The 17,854-nt window shown below is 45.7% G+C and overlaps 1 protein-coding gene across 1 annotated transcript in view; it reads left to right on the top strand.

Annotated features, from left to right (window-relative positions):
* The window catches only part of LOC103230343 (maestro heat-like repeat-containing protein family member 7), a 38,163-nt gene that overhangs the window by 14,776 nt on the left and 5,533 nt on the right, over positions 1-17,854 (top strand). Inside the window, exons 5-13 of the mRNA XM_037985759.2 lie at positions 4,781-4,925; positions 5,386-5,561; positions 6,212-6,349; positions 6,441-6,555; positions 14,321-14,461; positions 14,733-14,852; positions 15,049-15,225; positions 15,842-16,051; positions 17,108-17,209. Of these exons, the coding sequence (XP_037841687.2) occupies positions 4,781-4,925; positions 5,386-5,561; positions 6,212-6,349; positions 6,441-6,555; positions 14,321-14,461; positions 14,733-14,852; positions 15,049-15,225; positions 15,842-16,051; positions 17,108-17,209 (1,324 nt within the window). The remainder of the gene's footprint in view (positions 1-4,780; positions 4,926-5,385; positions 5,562-6,211; positions 6,350-6,440; positions 6,556-14,320; positions 14,462-14,732; positions 14,853-15,048; positions 15,226-15,841; positions 16,052-17,107; positions 17,210-17,854) is intronic.

The following is a 17,854-nucleotide window of genomic DNA, read 5'->3' as shown; positions in this document are numbered from 1 at the left end:
GAGCCACCTTGCCCACCTAATTTTGCTTTCAGTAGTCATACATATTTTTAAACGTAAGGGGATAAAAATGGTCTGTTACATTTACTCATATATTTGCCATTCCTGTTGCTTTATCTTCATTGTTAAAATTTCAACTTTCACTCTGATAAAATTTCTTTTCTGCTTGAATAACTTCATTAGCATTTCATTTAGAGCATGTCTTTGAGTGATAAATTCTTAGTTTTCTCCATATGAGAATGTTTCAATTTTACCTTCTTCTTCTTTTTTTTTTTTTTTTTTTGAGACAGAGTTTCGCTCTTGTTGCCCAGGCTGGAGTGCAATGGTGCGATCTCTGCTCACTACAACCTCTGCCTCCCAGGTTCAAGTAATTCTCCTGTCTCAGCCTCCTGAGTAGCTGGGATTACAGGAGCCTGCCACCACACCCAGCTAATTTTTTTTGTATTTTTAGTAGAGATGGAGTTTTGCCATGTTGGCCACGCTGGTCTCAAACTCCTGGCCTCAAGTGATCTGCCTGCCTTGGCCTCCCAAAGTGCCGGGATTGTAGGCGTGAGCCACTGTGCCAGGCCAGTAAATTTCTGCTCGTTATAAATTACCCAGTCTATGAGATTTTGTGATAGCAGCACGATACAAACTGAGACAATGGCAAAGGGGCTTTTTTTCAGCTAAGAATCTTGAGAAGGGGAGATTATTGTGATTTACTCAAGTGGGCTCTTAATGTAATCACAGTGTGTCTTGTGATTGATGTATCTTGTTCAAACTTCACTGCACTTCTTGAATCTGTAAATATATGTCTCTCACCAAATTTGGGAAGTTTAGGTCATTATTTCTTCAGATATTTTTTTCTGTACCAGTCTCTTTTTCTTTTTATAAGATTTCAATGACACGAATATTCGACTTTTAAATGGTGTCCTATAAGTCTCTGAAGCTCTGTTAATTTTTTTCTAATTTCTCAGTTCTTCAAATTGTATAATTTTTATTGATTCATCTCCAAGTTCATGAACTTTTCTCTCTGTAATCTCCATTTTCCTCTTGATCTCATCCAGTGAATTTTTGTTTCAGATATTGTATTTTTCAGTTCTAAAATTTCCGTTTGGTTTTTTTAAAAAATAGCTTATTCCTCAGCTGAGAACATGAGAACATCCATATTTCCACTTCTTTCTTTGTTTCTTTGCTTCTCTCTCTCTCTTTAGTTCTTTTTTGAGACAGTCTTGCTCTGTTGCCCGAGGTAGGGTGCAGTGGCATGATCATAGTTTACTGCAGACTCAACCTCCCAGGTTAAAGCTATCCTCCCATCTCAGCCTCTGAGTAGCTGGGATCACAGGGGTGTGGCACCATACCCAGCTAATTTTTTAACTTTTTGTAGAGACAGAGTTTCTCTATGTTTCCCAGGTTAATCTTGAACTCCTGGGCTCAAGTGATCTTCCGCCTCAGCCTCGCAAAGTGCTGGGATTACAGGTGTGATCCACCACGCCTGACCTTTCCATTTATTTCTGTTATGTACATCTTTACCTCATGGAGCATGGTTAAAATGTGTACTTAAAGTATTATTATTATTATTTTTAGACAGGGTTGTGCTCTGTTACTCAGGCTAGAGTGCAGTGACGTGATCATAGTTCACTGCAACCTAGAACTCCTGGGCTCAAGTGATTCTCCTGCCTCAGCCCTCAAGTAGCTAGGACAACAGGCATGTGCCACCATGCCTGCTATTTTTTAAAGTCATTTTTTAGAGAATGGATCTCACTATGTTACTCAGACTGGTCTTGAACTCCTGGTCTCAAGGGATCCTCTTGCTTTGGCCTTCCAAAGTGTTGGGATTATGAGTGTGAGCCAATGCACCCGGTCGTGTCTTAGAGTTTTAGCTGCCTGTGCTGCCACAGCTGCACAACTGGATCTGGCTTCAGGGTGATGAAATGAGAAAAAAGAGAGAGAGAAAAAAAAGAAAAACAACTAGCGCTTCCCACATCCCTACACTCACTGGGCCACAGTGCCCTGTGTTAGGTGCTTTTGTTGCTGCCCAAATGCTTCTACTGTGCAGCTCTGCATCTGGAGTCACTCTCAGGACAGAGCTTGGGAGAGGAAAGAGACAAAGAAAGAAAGAAACAAGGATCCCACCCATACTTCCCCAACTCACAAGGACCCATTTTCCCAGTCCTCTGACCAGAGAGACAGAGTTTAACTCAGAGATTTTGTTGCCTGTGCCTGCTGCATAGTTCAGCCCTTGGGTCACCTTCGGGTCAAAGCTGCAAGATAATAGAGAAAAAAGAATTCTGGGAAACTCACTCAAATGTTGTTTTTCCAGTGTTGGGAGGTAGTTGTTTTTTGTATTTGTCCAGTGTTTTTAGTTTTAATTGGTGCGAGAGCTAGGCTGGAGTGGGCTTGCTCTGTCCTAGCAGATTCCGTAGACTCTCTTACTAGGGAAATTAGGATTGCTTGTTGTTAATTTCCTTTATCATGAAAAGGAAGTGTCTTTCTATTCTGTGTCTGCTGAGTATTTTTCTTTTCACTGATGTGGAATTGTTTAACAAAAGGTAGAGTGTTTTCTTTTGGGTCGGGGGTGGTTTGAGACGGAGTCTCACTCTGTAGCCTAGGCTGGAGTGCAGTGGTGCGATCTCGGCTCACTGCAACCTCTGCCTCCCGGGTTTAAGCAATTTGCCTGCCTCCCGAGGAGCTGGGATTACAAGCGTGTGCCACCATGCCTGGCTAATTTTTGTATTTTCAGTAGAGATGAAGTTTCATCATGTCGGCCAGGCTGGTCTCAAACTCCTGACCTTAGGTGATCTGCCTGCCTTGGCCTCCCAAAGTGCTGGGATTATAGGCGTGAGCCACTGCACCTGGCTGGACAAAGTTATAATTCGATAGGAAGAATAAATTCTGGCATAGTAGAGTGACTGTGGTCAACAGTAAGGTATCATATATTACAAAACAGTCAGAAGAGAGGCTTTTCAATGCTTTCAATGCAAAGAAATGGTAAAATCTGCTCAGTTTTTTGAAAAATAAAAAATAGACTTTGAAATACCAAATGCCATTGCAACATCTAATGACATATTTATACAAATTTATACAGGTTTCTTTCTTTAATCTTTTAATTTCCAAGTGGTTAGATATTTTGATCATCTTTTTCTAGTTTTATTGGATGATAGAGAACACGATCTAAATGTCTTCTCCTTTTGATAATGTGTTGAGGGATTCTTTTGTGTGTATAGACTAGGAAGATTAATGTTATCAACTTTACTATATGTTTAATGGCTATTTGAAATAAATTTATATTCTCTACTGCATGCAAAGTCATCTATTAGACCAGACTTGTTTATTTATTTATTTATTTTTCTTTTTTGTATATTTTTAAAGTAGAGATGGGTCTCGCCATGTCACCCAGGCTGGTCTTGAACTCCTGGGCTCAAGCAATCCTCCCTCCTCGGCCTCCCAAAGTGCTGGAATTGCAGGTGTGAGCCACCTCACTCAGCCAGACCAAGCTTATTTAATTGTTTTATAGTATCTCATTGTACGATTATTACAAACTTGTTTTATCCATTTTTTTAAATGACTGTTTGTTGTTTCCATCTTCTTGCTATTATTAACAGTGCTGTTATGCACATTCTTACTCTAATATTGTGTTTAGATTTATAGGCATATTTACCATTTTATTTGCTCACCATCCCTTGCATCTCAAACTTTCCTTAGGAAATTATTTTTCTTTTCCCTAAAGGGGAAAGAAAAAACAAAACCTTTAAAGGTATTATTTAGGAGTTTATCCTCTTGGGAGACGCAATTGGTGAAACCATCTATTTTTGTTTATCTCTAAATAAAGCAAATCTGCATTAAATGATAGATTTGCTGGGAACTTGGGGGTTGATGTTTATTTTTGTTCAGCACTTGGAAGGTTTATCCCACTGTCTTCTGCTCTCCACTGTTTCTGTGGGGAAGTTGGCTCTCAGTCTCATTGCCATTCTTTCATTGACAACTCATTTTTTCTCTCTTGTCTTTGTCCCCAGAGCATGCTGTGTATTGTTTACCAGCTGTGAAAGTCTGTCTTCACCTTTTATCTCACCTTCACTTCCTCAATGCTTTGTCCTCCTGTTTCAAAAAGGCCATGACTTCTTGAGGACACTAAGCACATTTTCTTAGAATTTTATGTTATTTGTAGCAAATGCTTTTCAGATATGTACTTTTCTTCTGAGTGTGATTTTTCCAGGTAAAAGTGAGAGGGGAGTCACACTAGGCAAAGGGAAAAGCATGTGCCCAGTGATAGAGGAGAGAGAGAGTCCGTGCATGGGGTGAGGTTGGGGGTGCTGTGCAGGGCTGGTGATCAGACCTGGCCTGAAGAAAGATATTATGCCAGATATTAAGGATGCCAGATATTAAGGATGACAAGGGAAAGCCTGGAAGATAGATGCAGTGGTCTGAGGGTGGGTAGGTAGTGAGAGCTTGGACAGGCCAGAGAGAAGGCTCTTCTCACTGATCTGACACATTCAAGTGTGGTCAACAAGCTTTGGCCTCAGATATTTTCTCAAACCAGGTTCACAGACCAAGTGAACATTTCCAGATTTCTGTGAGATGACAGAGAACAAGGAGGTCTGGAGGTGATGGCAAGATGAAAGGAATAGAAGGAGAAAAAGAGAGGGGATAATGAAGAGAGAGACAAGAAAGAAGGAAGAAACCAGGGGAACTAGGGGCCTGGGCAAAGGAGCCTAGAGTCCCCTCCCCTGGAAGCACTGTGGGACTTGTGAAGAATGGCTTACCTGGAGTGGGTAACTACATCCATGGGTTTCTGACTCTGCAGGGGGGTTTGCAGGCCCTGGGAAATCCTGGCATCCTTCCCCAAAGGCTACGAAATGATCATGGACTATCTGCTCCAGAGGCTGACTCCACACCAGAGATCAAAGGACCAGGAGCCCAGCCACAGAACAGAGATCTCACCACTGATTGTATGGAAAGGCCAGCAGAGGGGGGCTGGGGTGGGGAAGGGGACTCCCTGCTCTCCTGTCCTCGGCTGACTTGGGCTCTTTGGCCTTGACCTTTTAGGTATCAGTGTTTGGTAGAACAGTCTAATGGCAGTCTTGGAGTTGGGTTGCAGGGAGGGTTTTCCAGTTGACTTAGCTTTGTCAGGGAGATAGAAGAACTGAATTTCCCAGTTCCTCTTTAACTTTCAAAGATGGTAAGAGACTAAAACAACCACCATGATTAGAAGAGTGCTTTAAAACAGTGACATTCTAGAAATTGCCCTTCATTTTTCTGGCTTACACTAATGTAGTCTTCACTTGCTCTAACAGCATGGGTTTTACTGGGCAAGTCTGTCATGGTGATGGATTGTGGAAAGAGGTTTCCTGGTGACAGGACCTATGAGTTGAAGATATGATAATGCCTCACTCTTCTCCTCCCTCCCAGGCCACCAGAGCCATCCATGAGCTCCTGCTGGAACCCAGTCGGCGGATGGAGGTGCAGTCCTTCTTCTCCTCCTTGTTCATGGCCTTGCTGTTCCAGATCTCCTTTTTGGTGGTTGAAGTGGACACTGAAATAAGCCAGGATCAGCAACACATAGCTGAATGTGTGGACCCTATAAGGTACCTTTGGTGTTTGCTAGTGATTATGCTCCAGGGACCATCAGCTTAGCACCTTCGCCTGACTTGGTGTCAGCCTGCTGGGCCTGAATACCCTTTGTACACCCTCCTGCCAGGGCACTTAACATGTTCCCCATGCGTCATTTCAAGAAGTCCCCCAGGACTTAAAAAAAAAATATTTTATTATTATTATTTTTAGAGACAGGGTCTTGCTATTTTGCCCAAGCTGGTCTTGAACTCCTGGCTCAAGCCATCCTCTTCTCTCAGCCTCCTGTGTTGCTGGGATTACAGGTGCAAGTCCAGCTGTCTGGACTTTTTAGAAAAGACTCCTTCTTTAAACTTGGCCTACTAGGCTGATGCAGAGATTCTGCACCAAAATGAGATCAATACCGTGGATAAAACACACATCCGAGTCCACAGACCTGGATTGCATTCCCCACCCTTCTGCTGGCTCCCTGTGTCACCTTGCAGATGCCACATCTCTCTTGGTTCCAGTTGCTTTGCTTGTAAAATATTAGCCTGGGTCTCTGGGGGCTGTCCCACACCAGCAGTTCATGATCCGGAGGAAGTTTTGGGAGTCGGGCAGGTGGCCAGTGAGGGAGAGGAGCGCAGGTGGTGAATGACTTCCTATCTGTTTTTGGCCCTTTCTCCAGTTCTACTGTGGAGGCCCTGAAGACCTTGATGCGAAGTTCTGGGTATGGGGACTATGTGTCTTCTATACAGAGACGTAGGGGCTGGTGGCTTCTTGTCAATCCTGAAAGACACTATGACGGAGTCACTGTGCTGGCAAGGTGAGCTGCACCTGGGTCCGTGGCTGGAGGGTCGTCTGTTCACTTGGCCTGCGGCCCAGGCCTCACCTGAACACTGTGTTCTTGTTGGTAGGTCCCTGGTCATCAATAACTGTTGGCACAACCGCCCCCTCTTCAGCTCCATCATCAGATTCCTCCAGGACCCAGACTGCAAGAATCACTTAACGGCCCTTGTGTTCCTGACAGAGGTGACTGGCTCTTGGCGGGAGGGGGGCAGGTGAGGGTGATCCCTCTGTGAGACAGTCACACCCAACAGACGTCTCCTGGAAAGGTCACCGACTCACTGCTAGGAAGGGTTGGGGGACATGGCTAATGGTTACCTTGAGCCGGGGGCTTTGGTGCCTTCTTGAATCTCACAGCAGTTTGACTCTGCCCTGACTTTACAGAAAAGCGCAGCTCTCTCCTTCAGCCACCTCAGCCTTGAGCAGCCTTTTAAAATTAATCCTTGCTTAGCGATTGACTCAGTACAATTCAGCCACCTGACAGAAAAAAAAGAAAATAGGAAATTTAGAAAACATGGAAAAGTATATCAAAATTATACAACCATTACTAAGCATAATCCCTAGAGGAAACCACATTTATTCAGGTTTTTGCCTATACAGAGGTAGGTGTGTGTGTGTGTGTGTGTGAGATAGTTGAAATCATTTTCTACTAATATTCTGTATCCTGCTGTATTCAAATATCTGTCTATGTCATTACATGTTCTTTGTAACATACATTTTTAAATTTTGTTTTATTTTTTGAGACAAGGTCTCACTCTCTTGGCCAGGCTGGAGAGCAGTGGTGTAATCATGGCTCACTGCAGCCTCCGTCTCCTGTTCTCAAGTGATTCTCCCACCTCAGCCTTCTGAATAGCGATGCCTACAGGCATGTAGCACCACACTTGGCTAATTAAAAAACAAAATTTAATATAGAGAAGGGGTCTCGCTATACTGCCCAGGCTGGTCTTGAACTCTTGGGCTCAAGTGATTCTCCCACCTCAACCTCCCAAAGTGCTGGGATTACAGTTGTGAGCCACCATGCCTGGCCTATAAATGTAAATGTTAATGGTGATATAATGTTTCATCACAAAGATGATCTATAATTTATTTGACATTCTGTTTCCAATTTTACAAGATTATAAACAACACTTTAATGAACATCTCTGTCAAAAGTTTTTGCCCATATTCCAGATTATTTCCTTAACTATTGAATATAATAAGTGGAACTATTGGTTCAAAAAGTATGAATGTCTTCTATAACTTTTAACAATAATGCCAAATTGCTTTCCAGTAGAGCTGTACCAATTTAGATTTCCACCAACAGTATTTGGGAGAATTTCAGAGTTTCTGACCCACTACAGCTTTAAATGGGATCCTTTTAAAATTCAAGCCACCAGATTTTTTTTTTTTTTTTTTTTTTAACAGGGGCTGGACTACTTTTGAACATAACCACAGAGATAGAAGATAATAAATTACTAATACTAGGATGTAAACAGATATTATCCCAGTGTGTCGTCGTGTGCCCTTATGTGGATTATAGGACATTGGTGTCTTGTTGGAAGGTGTCCACTGCTAGAGGCTGACCTGTACATGTTGGTATGGGGTACTGAGATACACATTCAAGGATATATGTCATGTTGGCAGAACTCCTGCTCAGGGTGTGGGAATGAGACATGTAGGATGCAGAACCCTGACTGGAAGGGGATGGCTTAGTCCAGTGGATCTCAATAATTTATGAATGTCATATCTTGGGGAAGCTGTTTAAAATGCAGATTCCTGGGCCCTGTCCCCAGAGACTTGGATTCAGGAAGTCTGGGGTAAGGCCCAGAAGCCTTTTTTGCTGGTGGTGTTTTTTTTTTTTTTTTTGAGATGGAGTCTCTCTGTCGCCCAGGCTGGAGTGCAGTGGCATGATCTTGGCTCACTGCAACCTTTGCTTCCCAGGTCAAGCAATTGTCCTGCCTCAGCCTCCTGAGCAGCTGGGACTACAGGCACGCATCATCCGCACCCAGCTAATTTTTGTATTTTTAGTAGAGAGGGGGTTTCACTACGTTGGCCAGGCTGGTCTTAAACTCCTGGCCTCAAGGGATCCACCTGCCTTGGCTTCCCCTCTCAAAGTGCTAGGATTACAGGCATGAGCCATTGTGCCCACCCTCCAGAAGTCTTCATTTTCTTTTTTTTTTTCTTTTTTCTTTGAGACAGAGTCTTGCTCTGTTGCCCAGGCTGGAGTGCAATGGCACAATCTTGGCTCGCTGCAGCGTCCGCCTCCTGGGTTCAAGTGATTCTCCTGCTTCAGCCTCCCGAGTAGCTGGGACTACAGGCATGCGCCACCATGCCCAACTAATTTTTGTATTTTTAATAGAGACAGGGTTTCACCATGTTGTCCAGGCTGGTCTCGAACTCCTGACCTCAGCTGATCCACCTGCCTTGGACTCCCAAAGTGCTGGGATTACAGACATGAGTCACCACATCCAGACGAAGTCTTAATTTTCTAAAAGTACTCCAGTGGTTGCTGTGCCACAGGAAGTGCTTGGACCCAGCTTTGGGAAACAGTACAAGGCACAAGCCTGCGTGGGCTGGAGGCCACCATGAGATAGCTGCCACTCTCTTTAGAGCAGTCATTCTGAACCCTGGCTACATATCAGTATCCTCCCGGGAGGTTTCCAAAATGCTAATGCCAAGCCCCCACCCCACCCCTCACTCTCTGTCAAGTTTTTCTATTTGAATCGATTTGGGACAGGGTCTAGGCATCAGTTTGTTTTCGAAGCTCCCAGGTTTAAAGGGATGTTATAGAAATACAGCTAGGATTGAGAATCACTCTAGAATTTCCCCAAGTGTCTGATACCCAACTGAAAGGGACACACGATAGAGCGTTTGCTCATCTGCCACCCTGATTGGGGTTTCAGGCTGACAACGGGGAGGGGAGGTCAGCGTGCTTGGGAAGAGGCTGGAAGGCACACCCCAGTAGCAAGATGGGTGAACCCCATTCTTAGCAATCAGAGAGAGAAGTAGTAGATTCTAAAGTGGAAAGCCAGTGGGGTTTTAGGTACCAGGTAAGTAAGTGGGTCAAGATCTGTTAAGTGAGAGACCATGGCTAAGAAAGCTTTCTAATATTTCCCAGCCTTTGTCACTCCCTGTTTGTTGCTTCGTTATCTTTATTCATTTCCTTGAGATGATCACAAGTAGAAATATTTAAAAGAGAAAAGGTTGTGTGCTTTTCTTCAGTGTACTCAAGAAACAGCAGAGCTCTGTTATTTTATTTCTCTCTAATTCTGTGAAAAGGGTGTTATTTAGCTCTATTTTGTAGAGAATGAAAGTGAGGCTCAGAGAATTTAAGAAGTTACTTACTCAGCTAGAGAGTAAATTAGGGTGGATCTGCCTGACTGCCAATCAAAGACAGATGAAAACTGCTGAGATGTTAATGAAGACTTCTTTGCCATTAGCAACATGTAAACGTACATTCATATGTGCATGCATACATGCATGCTAAAGCAAGTACATATATTTTAAATGTATCTGATTGACTTTTGGCTTTTAAAATGTTATTTTATTATATAAAAGATATTTTCTATCTCACAAGTCATCAAGCAATAAATGTTATTTAAAATAATCTATATACACATATAATACAAACAAGCAAATTAAGCCATGGAAACTGATTATTTATTTATTTTTAAAATTTTATTTATTTTATTTTTTGAGATGGAGTTTCACTCTTGTTGCCCAGGTGGGAGTGTAATGGTGCAATCTCAGCTCACTGCAACCTCTGCCTCCCAGGTTCAAGCAATTCTCCTGCCTCAGCCTCCTGAGTAGCTGGGATTACAGGCACCCACCACCACACTCAGCTAATTTTTTGTATTTTTAATAAAGATGGAGTTTCACCATTGGCCAGACTGGTCTCAAATGCCTGACCTCAGGTGATCCACCTGCCTCAGCCTCCCAAAGTGTTGGGATTACAGGTGTCAGCCACTATGCCCGGCCTATTTATTTATTTATTTAGTTTTGAGAAGGAGTATCGTTCTGTTGCCCATGCTGGAGTGCAGTGGCATGATCTTGGCTCACTGCAACCTCTGCCTTCTGGGTTCAAGTGATTCTCCTGCCTCAGCCTCCTGAGTAGCTGGGATTACAGATGCCTGCCACCACGCCTGGCTAATTTTTGTATTTTTAGTAGAGGCAGGGTTTTGCCATGTTGGCCAGGCTGTTCTCGAACTTCTTCTTTTTTTTTTTTGAGATGGAGTCTTGCTCTGTCACCCAGGCTGGAGTGCAGTGGCCGGATCTCAGCTCACTGCAAGCTCCACCTCCCGGGTTCACACATTCTCCTGCCTCAGCTTCCCGAGTAGCTGGGACTACAGGCGCCCGCCACCTCGCCCAGCTAGTTTTTTGTATTTTTTAGTAGAGATGGGGTTTCACCGTGTTAGCCAGGATGGTCTCGATCTCCTGACCTCGTGATCCGCCTATCTCGGCCTCCCAAAGTGCTGGGATTACAGGCTTGAGCCACCGCGCCTGGCCCTGTTCTCGAACTTCTGACCTTAAGTGGTCCGCAAACTGATTTTTTAAATGCAGTCTTTTTTTCTCTTCTACTTTTGCCTTCTCCCCTCCTACTACATTCAGTCTATACCTCCACCTCTTCATCTCCCAAGTGTCTCAAATGCAAGCAACCAAGTATGTATCCTTCTGCATGCTCAAATAATCACACACACGTAATAGATGTTGACAGATTGTTTTCCAAAGAAACACTAACAATTCACATTTATCTCAGGGAAGTGTGAGAGAAGGGTTTCTCTCTATCTCTTCTAACAACAAAGCTCAACCTTTTTTAGATGTTTGTCCTCCTGGCAGGTATAAAGCAGGGATGTCCAATCTTTTGGCTTCCCTGGGCCACATCGGAAGAAGAATTGTCTTGGGCCACACATAAAATACACTAACACTAATGATAGGTGATGAGCTAAAAAAAAAAAAAAAAAAAAAAAAAAAAATCGCAAAAACCTCATAATGTTTTAAGAAAGTTTACAAATTTGTGTTGGACCACATTCAAAGCTGTCCAGGGCTGCGTGGGGCCTTTGGGCTGTGCGTTGGACAGGCGTGGTGTAAAGCAATACCTTATTGCTGCTCTGGTTTGCATCTCCCTGGCTCCTATTGATTTTGAGCATTCTGCATATAATTTTGTGATTTGGATTTGCCCTTCTGTGAATTCCTTCCCATGTCCTTTGCCCATTGTCCTATTGAATTGTTTGGTTTTTTCTTGTCTACAAGACTACTTTAACTCCTGATTTTCCATTTGCACGACTACACATGTTTTTCCATTATGTTTTCCATCATGTGCATGCTAGTCTATCCTTAAACAGAGTGCGTGCCAGGCTGGTCTATCCAGGTGAATGTACTGATGTATGTAAGTCTGAGCCAGCCTACCTGTGCAGACTCAAGGTGTCCATCTGGCATGTTTATTCCAAAGCATGTGCACTTAGAGCAGGAGTTCTCAATGCTGGATGCATATTCATATCTCCAGGAGAACTTACCCTAATACTTGGGGGCCAACTCAGTCCAATTAACTCAGAATCTTGGGGGTGATGTGGGGTCCAAGAATCAGCATTTTTAATAGCTCTGTAGGTGACACTAACATGCATCACTTGTTCGATATCACCCAGCAGAGCCTGGAGTCCCCAGCGCTGTTGAATGATCATTACAAGGATTTCTTCCTTTTTCTTTTTCTTTTTCTTTTTCTTTTTTTTTTTGAGGCAGAGTTTCACTCTTGTTGCCCAGGCTGGAGAGCAATGACACAATTTCAGCTCACTGCAACCTCCGCCTCCAGGTTTCAAGCGATTCTTCTGCCTCAGCCTCCTGAGTGGCCAGGATTACAGGCATGTGCCACCACACCCGGCTAATTGTGTATTTTTAGTAGAGATGGGGTTTCTCCATGTTGGTCAGGCTGGTCTCGAACTCCCAACCTCAGGTGATCTGTCTGCCTCAGCCTCCCAAAGTGCTGGGATTACAGGTGTGAGCCACCATGTCTGGCCAACAATGATTTCTTAATAATTCTCCTTTCTCCCCCTCCCTTTTAAAAAATTATTATTCTGGGAGACTGTCTTTGACTTTTCTCTTTTGCCTTTTGAGCAGGTCAGTAAATCTGTGTTTTGCAGTGTTCTTCAGGGTCATCCTTTCTCCATTCCCACTACCCTGGCCTAGTCCAGACCCTTATTACCTGTGCTTGAAGCAATTATCTTAACTTTTCTTAGAGACAGCGAGTCTTGCTATGTTGCCCAGGCTGGTCCCCAACTCCTGGCTTTAAGTGATTGTCCTGCCTCAACCTCCAGAGTAGTTGGGATTATAGGTGTGAGCCACCATACCCGACTGGAGCAACTCCAAAAGATAACATGCTGGTCTCTCTCCTCCTAGGATCTTCTGTCAACATAACACATTTCCCAGGTCCAACATTCCTTGCCAATGGAATCCTCCTCTGGAGTCGGGTCAGCACCCAGTTGCCCTTCCCTCAACTACTTTATTCTTAGCTTATCCCTACATTTCGCCCTTGTTTTGCTATACCTACCTTTTCCCATTAAACACACACATGCTTACGTTCCCCTTCCATCTGCTCACTGAAGTTCTCTTTATTCAAGTTCAGCTCAAGTTCTACCTCTTTCTTTTTCTTTTTTTTTTTTTAATTTTTTTTGGAGACAAACTTTCGCTGTTGTCCTCCAGGTTGGAGTGCAATGGCATGATCTTGGCTCACTGCAACCTCCGCCTCCTGGATTCCAGCGATTCTCCTGCCTCAGCCTCCTGAGTAGCTGGGATTACAGGTGCCTGCCACCACACCCAGCTAATTTTTGTATTTTTAGTAGAGATGGGGTTTCACCATGTTGGCCACGCTGGTCTCAAACTCCTGACCTCAGATGATCCGCCCACCTCGGCCTCCCAAAGTGCTGGGATTACAGGCATGAGCCACCACTACCTCTTTCATAAACTTTTCCTAGATGAATCAACACTTGTTTATAGGAATTTTTTACTTGCTTTTAATTTATGTAGTATTGTTATTGCCTTGAGATGTTCACTAGGTGGTTCATGTACCTAAGTCTTGACTCTCCAGCTGAATTGCTAGGATCTTTGAGGGCAGAGTGCATTTCTTACTTGTATCTCCTACAGTTTCCTTTATCAAAAATGTTTAATGGGGCTGGATGTGGTGACTCACGCCTGTAATCCCAGCACTTTGGGAGGGTAGGCAGGTGGATCACCTGAGGTTAGGAGTTCGAGACCAGCCTGGGCAACATAGTGAAAACCCCTCTCTACTAAAAATACAAAATTAGCCAGGTGTGGTGGCACATGCCTGTGGTCCCAGCTACTCAGGAGGCTGAGGTAGGAGAATCACTTGAACCTGGGAGGTGGAGGTTGCAGTTAGCCGAGATTGTGCCACTGCACTCCAGCCTGGGCGACAGAGTGAGACTCTGTCTGAAAAAAAAGAAAAAAAAAAATGCTTACGGGGCCAGTTTTGTGGTGGCTCATGACTGTAATCTCAGCACTTTGGGAGGCTAAGGTGGGTGGATCCCCTGAGGTCAGGAGTTCAAGACCAGCCTGGTTAACATTCTGAAACCCCATCTGTACTAAAAAATACAAAAATTAGCTGGGCGTGGTGGCACATCCTGTAGTCCCAGCTACTCAGGAGGCTGAGGCAGGAGAATTGCTTGAACCCAGGAGGCAGAGGTTGCAGTAAGCCGAGATCACACTACTGCACTCCAGCCTGGGTGACACAGCAAGACTCCATCTCAAAAAAAAAAAAAAAAAAAAAAATGCTTAAGGAAAACTTGGAGAATGAATAAATGACTTCTGGAATGACAGGTGCAAATTCACCTTTTATGCTTTGGCCTCTCTACCAATTCTAAACTCTTAAGAGTATTTCCCTACTAGTGAGTAGGAACCTAGTCCAAAGTCATCGATGATTTTTTTTCTCCTTGCCTGCCCATCTTTCTTGGCCTCCCTTCCCCAGCTGCTCCAGTGCCCAGATGTGGCAGCCTTAGTGGATGACTTCGCCACCCGCATTCTGGCAAACTGGTTCAAGAGTGAGGAGCCAGCCATAGTGAAGCCACTGCTGCAGATGCTAGAGGTCTTTGCGAAGCATGAAAACATGGTAAAATGGGGCAGGGGCTAAGGGTGTGCTCTCAGGAGATGTTGTAACCAGGGGAGCTAACATCTGCTGTGTCCAGTTATAGATAGGGTGGGACACACTCTTGGGATCAAAGAGAGCAAATCCTCATGAGGCCAATGCACCACAGACAGGAGTTGGGGCTTGAGCCATTCACGATTTCTCCCTCCAGGAAAGGTCTCCTGAAGAAGTTTTTTCATGGGTCATTTCAGAGAATAGATGAAGCTAACCCCAGGATCTCACACATGTCATCCAGGTCCCCTGGAGGTTGCTGTCATCATCAGGGATGAGAAGGGCAGTGGCGATGGAAACTTATGGCATGGTGGGAGGAGGGGGCCTCCTCTGTTTTCTCTCCTTTTCTCATGATGGACGCAAGGTACCTCCCCAAATGCTCTCCTGGGCTACTCACTCCGATGGCTACCCAGATGCTGGGCCAGTCCCGGCTCTGGAATGAAAAAACAGTAGAGTGTGGTTCTCATTTGCGGGGCTGAATTGACTTGAAATGAGAATTCCTTGACTTGGCAGGAGTCATTTCCCCAGCTCCCCGTTCCCTGAGCCACTGTCGCCCGCAGGTGAGGCGGCTCCGAATCCTCCAGCCGTATGTGCTGAACTGCTGCTACTCCTCGAACAGCGACATAGTACTGGAGACTCTGCTGGTGCTGAAGAATCTCCTGAGCCACCTCACCTGGCGGCACTCCTCCTCCTTCCTGATCCAGCTCACCTTCACGCTGGTGCCCTTCTTTGAGGAGGTAAAGGCCCCTCTGGGGTCGTTTTCTTTCTCTCGGCATCTGTAAAATAAGGGAGTTGGCCAGGCATGGTGGCTCACGCCTGTAATCCCAGCACACTGGGAGGCCGAGGCAGGAGGATCACATGAGGCCAGGAGCTCAAGATCAACCTGGGCAACATAGTGAGACCCCATTCTAACAACAACAACAAATTAGCTGAGTCTGGTGGTGTGCACTTGTGGCCCCAGTTACTTGGGAGGCTGAGGCAGGAGGATTGCTTGAGCCCAGCAGGTCAAGGCTGCAGTGAGCTGTGATTGTGGCATGCACTCCAACCTGGGCGACAGAGCGATACCCTGTGTCAAACAAAACAAAACAAAACAAAACCCCTCACAGAGTTGGCAGAATGATTCAAGGCCCTTCACCTTGAATATGGTACTGTTCTGTAGGGACTTGATTGCTCCTGCCCTCCTTTTATCTTTCTGAAGGGGTGAGATGGAGCGAGAGACCAGACCACAGCAGGCGGGGATCAGAGCAGGTCATTTGAGGGAGGGAATGGACAGGGGAGTGTGGGGTTGGCGGGGGTGGAGCTCAGGGACCTGATTGCTTCTGCTTCCCCACGCATGCGTGTCTTCTCTCCCAGGTGTCAGAGCATCTGCGGTTGGTAGCCTTTGAGATCTATGAGAGTCTCTTGGCCAAGGTCAAGAAGAGAGGCCTTGTCTTCCCCTTGAAGCACCAGATCCTCAACTTGCTAGTCCCCCTGGTGCTCCACCTGAGGGACCTAAATACCGACGTGGCTCTGGTGAGAGGCCAGGCCTTGGAGCCTGGTCTTCAGTCCCCGTTTTCATGGGAGGTAAATGCTAAGCATGTTGAGTGCTTAGGCAGGGCTGTGGCAGTACTGGATGGTGCTGAAGGAGTCAACTAGTCTCTGACCTTGCCGAATGACAGACTGGAGATGAACAGATGCTTGCACTAAAGTTTTCTCCAGCTTCTGGCTCCATCTGGTTGGCCACTGACTCCCAGTGGAATACTGTGGGTGTTTCTCCCACAAGGGAAATCTCGACGGGCAGCAGTCCCTCTCTCTGCCTCCCTGCCTGTGGCTCCAGGAGCCCCCTCTCCATGCTGCTTTCTGCATACTCTCTGCCTGTGAATGGAGACAGAGCTCCCTGGGTCGGGAAGACCCTGTGGGAGGCAGTGTGGTGGGCAGAATAGAGAGAGCCTGGAACTGGCCTTCATTCCGGAATGAATGAGTCCAGCTTTGAGCCCAGGAGACCCAGGAACGTGAACTGCAGCTTGAACACTTGAAGACTGGCTGACTTACTCTGTGACAGGACACCTTGTTTCCACAGAGCAGGCCACTCTGCCATCACTGAGGCCTCTTAGGCACATCTGAGTCCGGCTGGGCAAGCGATTGAATGGGGATATTTGTGCGGAGAGTCCCACCGGTGAACTCAGCCGTGGTATTCCTGACAGAGCCAGCCCTGATTTAGAACAGTGATCACCCAGTTGGGGGATTAAGACTTTGGGGAAATTTATTTTCAGAGAGACTGTTTTGTGGGGCAGGGAGGGTTGCGGGGGCGGCAGCGTGGGAAGCCATGCGGCTGGTGAATAAGGCTCTAAGCTAAATAGTTCCAGTGCTCTGGGTCTCAGTGTCACACCACAGCAACTGCGAAAATTGTTAGAACTGTAATTTTTAAACTTCTTATTAGGGGGAATAGGGGGTTGTAAGTAGAGCCAACCTGCCTGGACCCCTGCCTTTTTCCTAAGCCCTGAATCCCTGTCGATTCACCAGCATTTCCATCCCATCGAGGCTGAGTGTGATGCTGCTTGTCTCTGTTCTTTGCACCCCTCCATTTCCCTGCCCAGTCCCACTCCTCAGCTCCTCATGCTGAGCCTCCTTGTCTCCCAGATCTGCCGGTCTGCCCTCTGCCACACAGCTGCCATGCTGGGCTGGTCAAAGCTGAAAGCAGTATTTGCAGAGAAAGATGTGTGGAACATTCTTGGAGCCCTGGTAAGCCAGCAGCTTGCTCACTGTCTGCTCCTATGCAAGGGAGGATGGCATCCCTAGCGGTCTAGGTCTTTTTCCTGCAGCTCTGAGGTTTGAAGCAGTAGTGGCAGCAGCAACAGCAACAGTTCAATGATGAGATACTCATTAAGCACCTACTTTGTGATTGGCACCTAGATATAGTTCCTGCCCTCCCCTTGTTTCCTGTCTGAATTGGGGAGCTAGACACACAAGTAGACAATCTCAGAATACTTCGGGAAAGGCAAAGGAGGGGTACCCAGCACAGTCTGGAAGTTGAAGGAAGGCTTCCTGGAGGAGGTGTCATCTTCAGAAGGAGAAATATAAGGCAGGGTAACACTTAGGCAAAGGGAAGGAATCAAGAGTGCAGACCAAGGTGATGCTGTACATAGGGGTGTGGAGCAGAGCACACATTATCTGGTATAATTTGATCCTTACAACCATCCTGAGAAATAAGGGCAGAAGGGCCTGGTGTGTAGGGAGCTATTAATGTAAGTGCCTTGGAATCATTAGAGCAGGGGCAGAAAAGGCAAATGCTTACAAGGTCATGCAGGAAACACTAACCAGAGATCAGACTGGATGGGCCCGGAGGAGAGATGTAGGCCCCAAGACCCAGCACAGGCAGCCTCCTCA

The sequence above is a fragment of the Chlorocebus sabaeus genome, chromosome 25 (genome assembly GCF_047675955.1).
Source record: "Chlorocebus sabaeus isolate Y175 chromosome 25, mChlSab1.0.hap1, whole genome shotgun sequence".
NCBI classification, from domain to species: Eukaryota; Metazoa; Chordata; class Mammalia; order Primates; family Cercopithecidae; genus Chlorocebus; species Chlorocebus sabaeus.
Note: the sequence above shows the minus strand (reverse complement) of the source record. Positions and strands in the feature narration are given on the sequence as shown.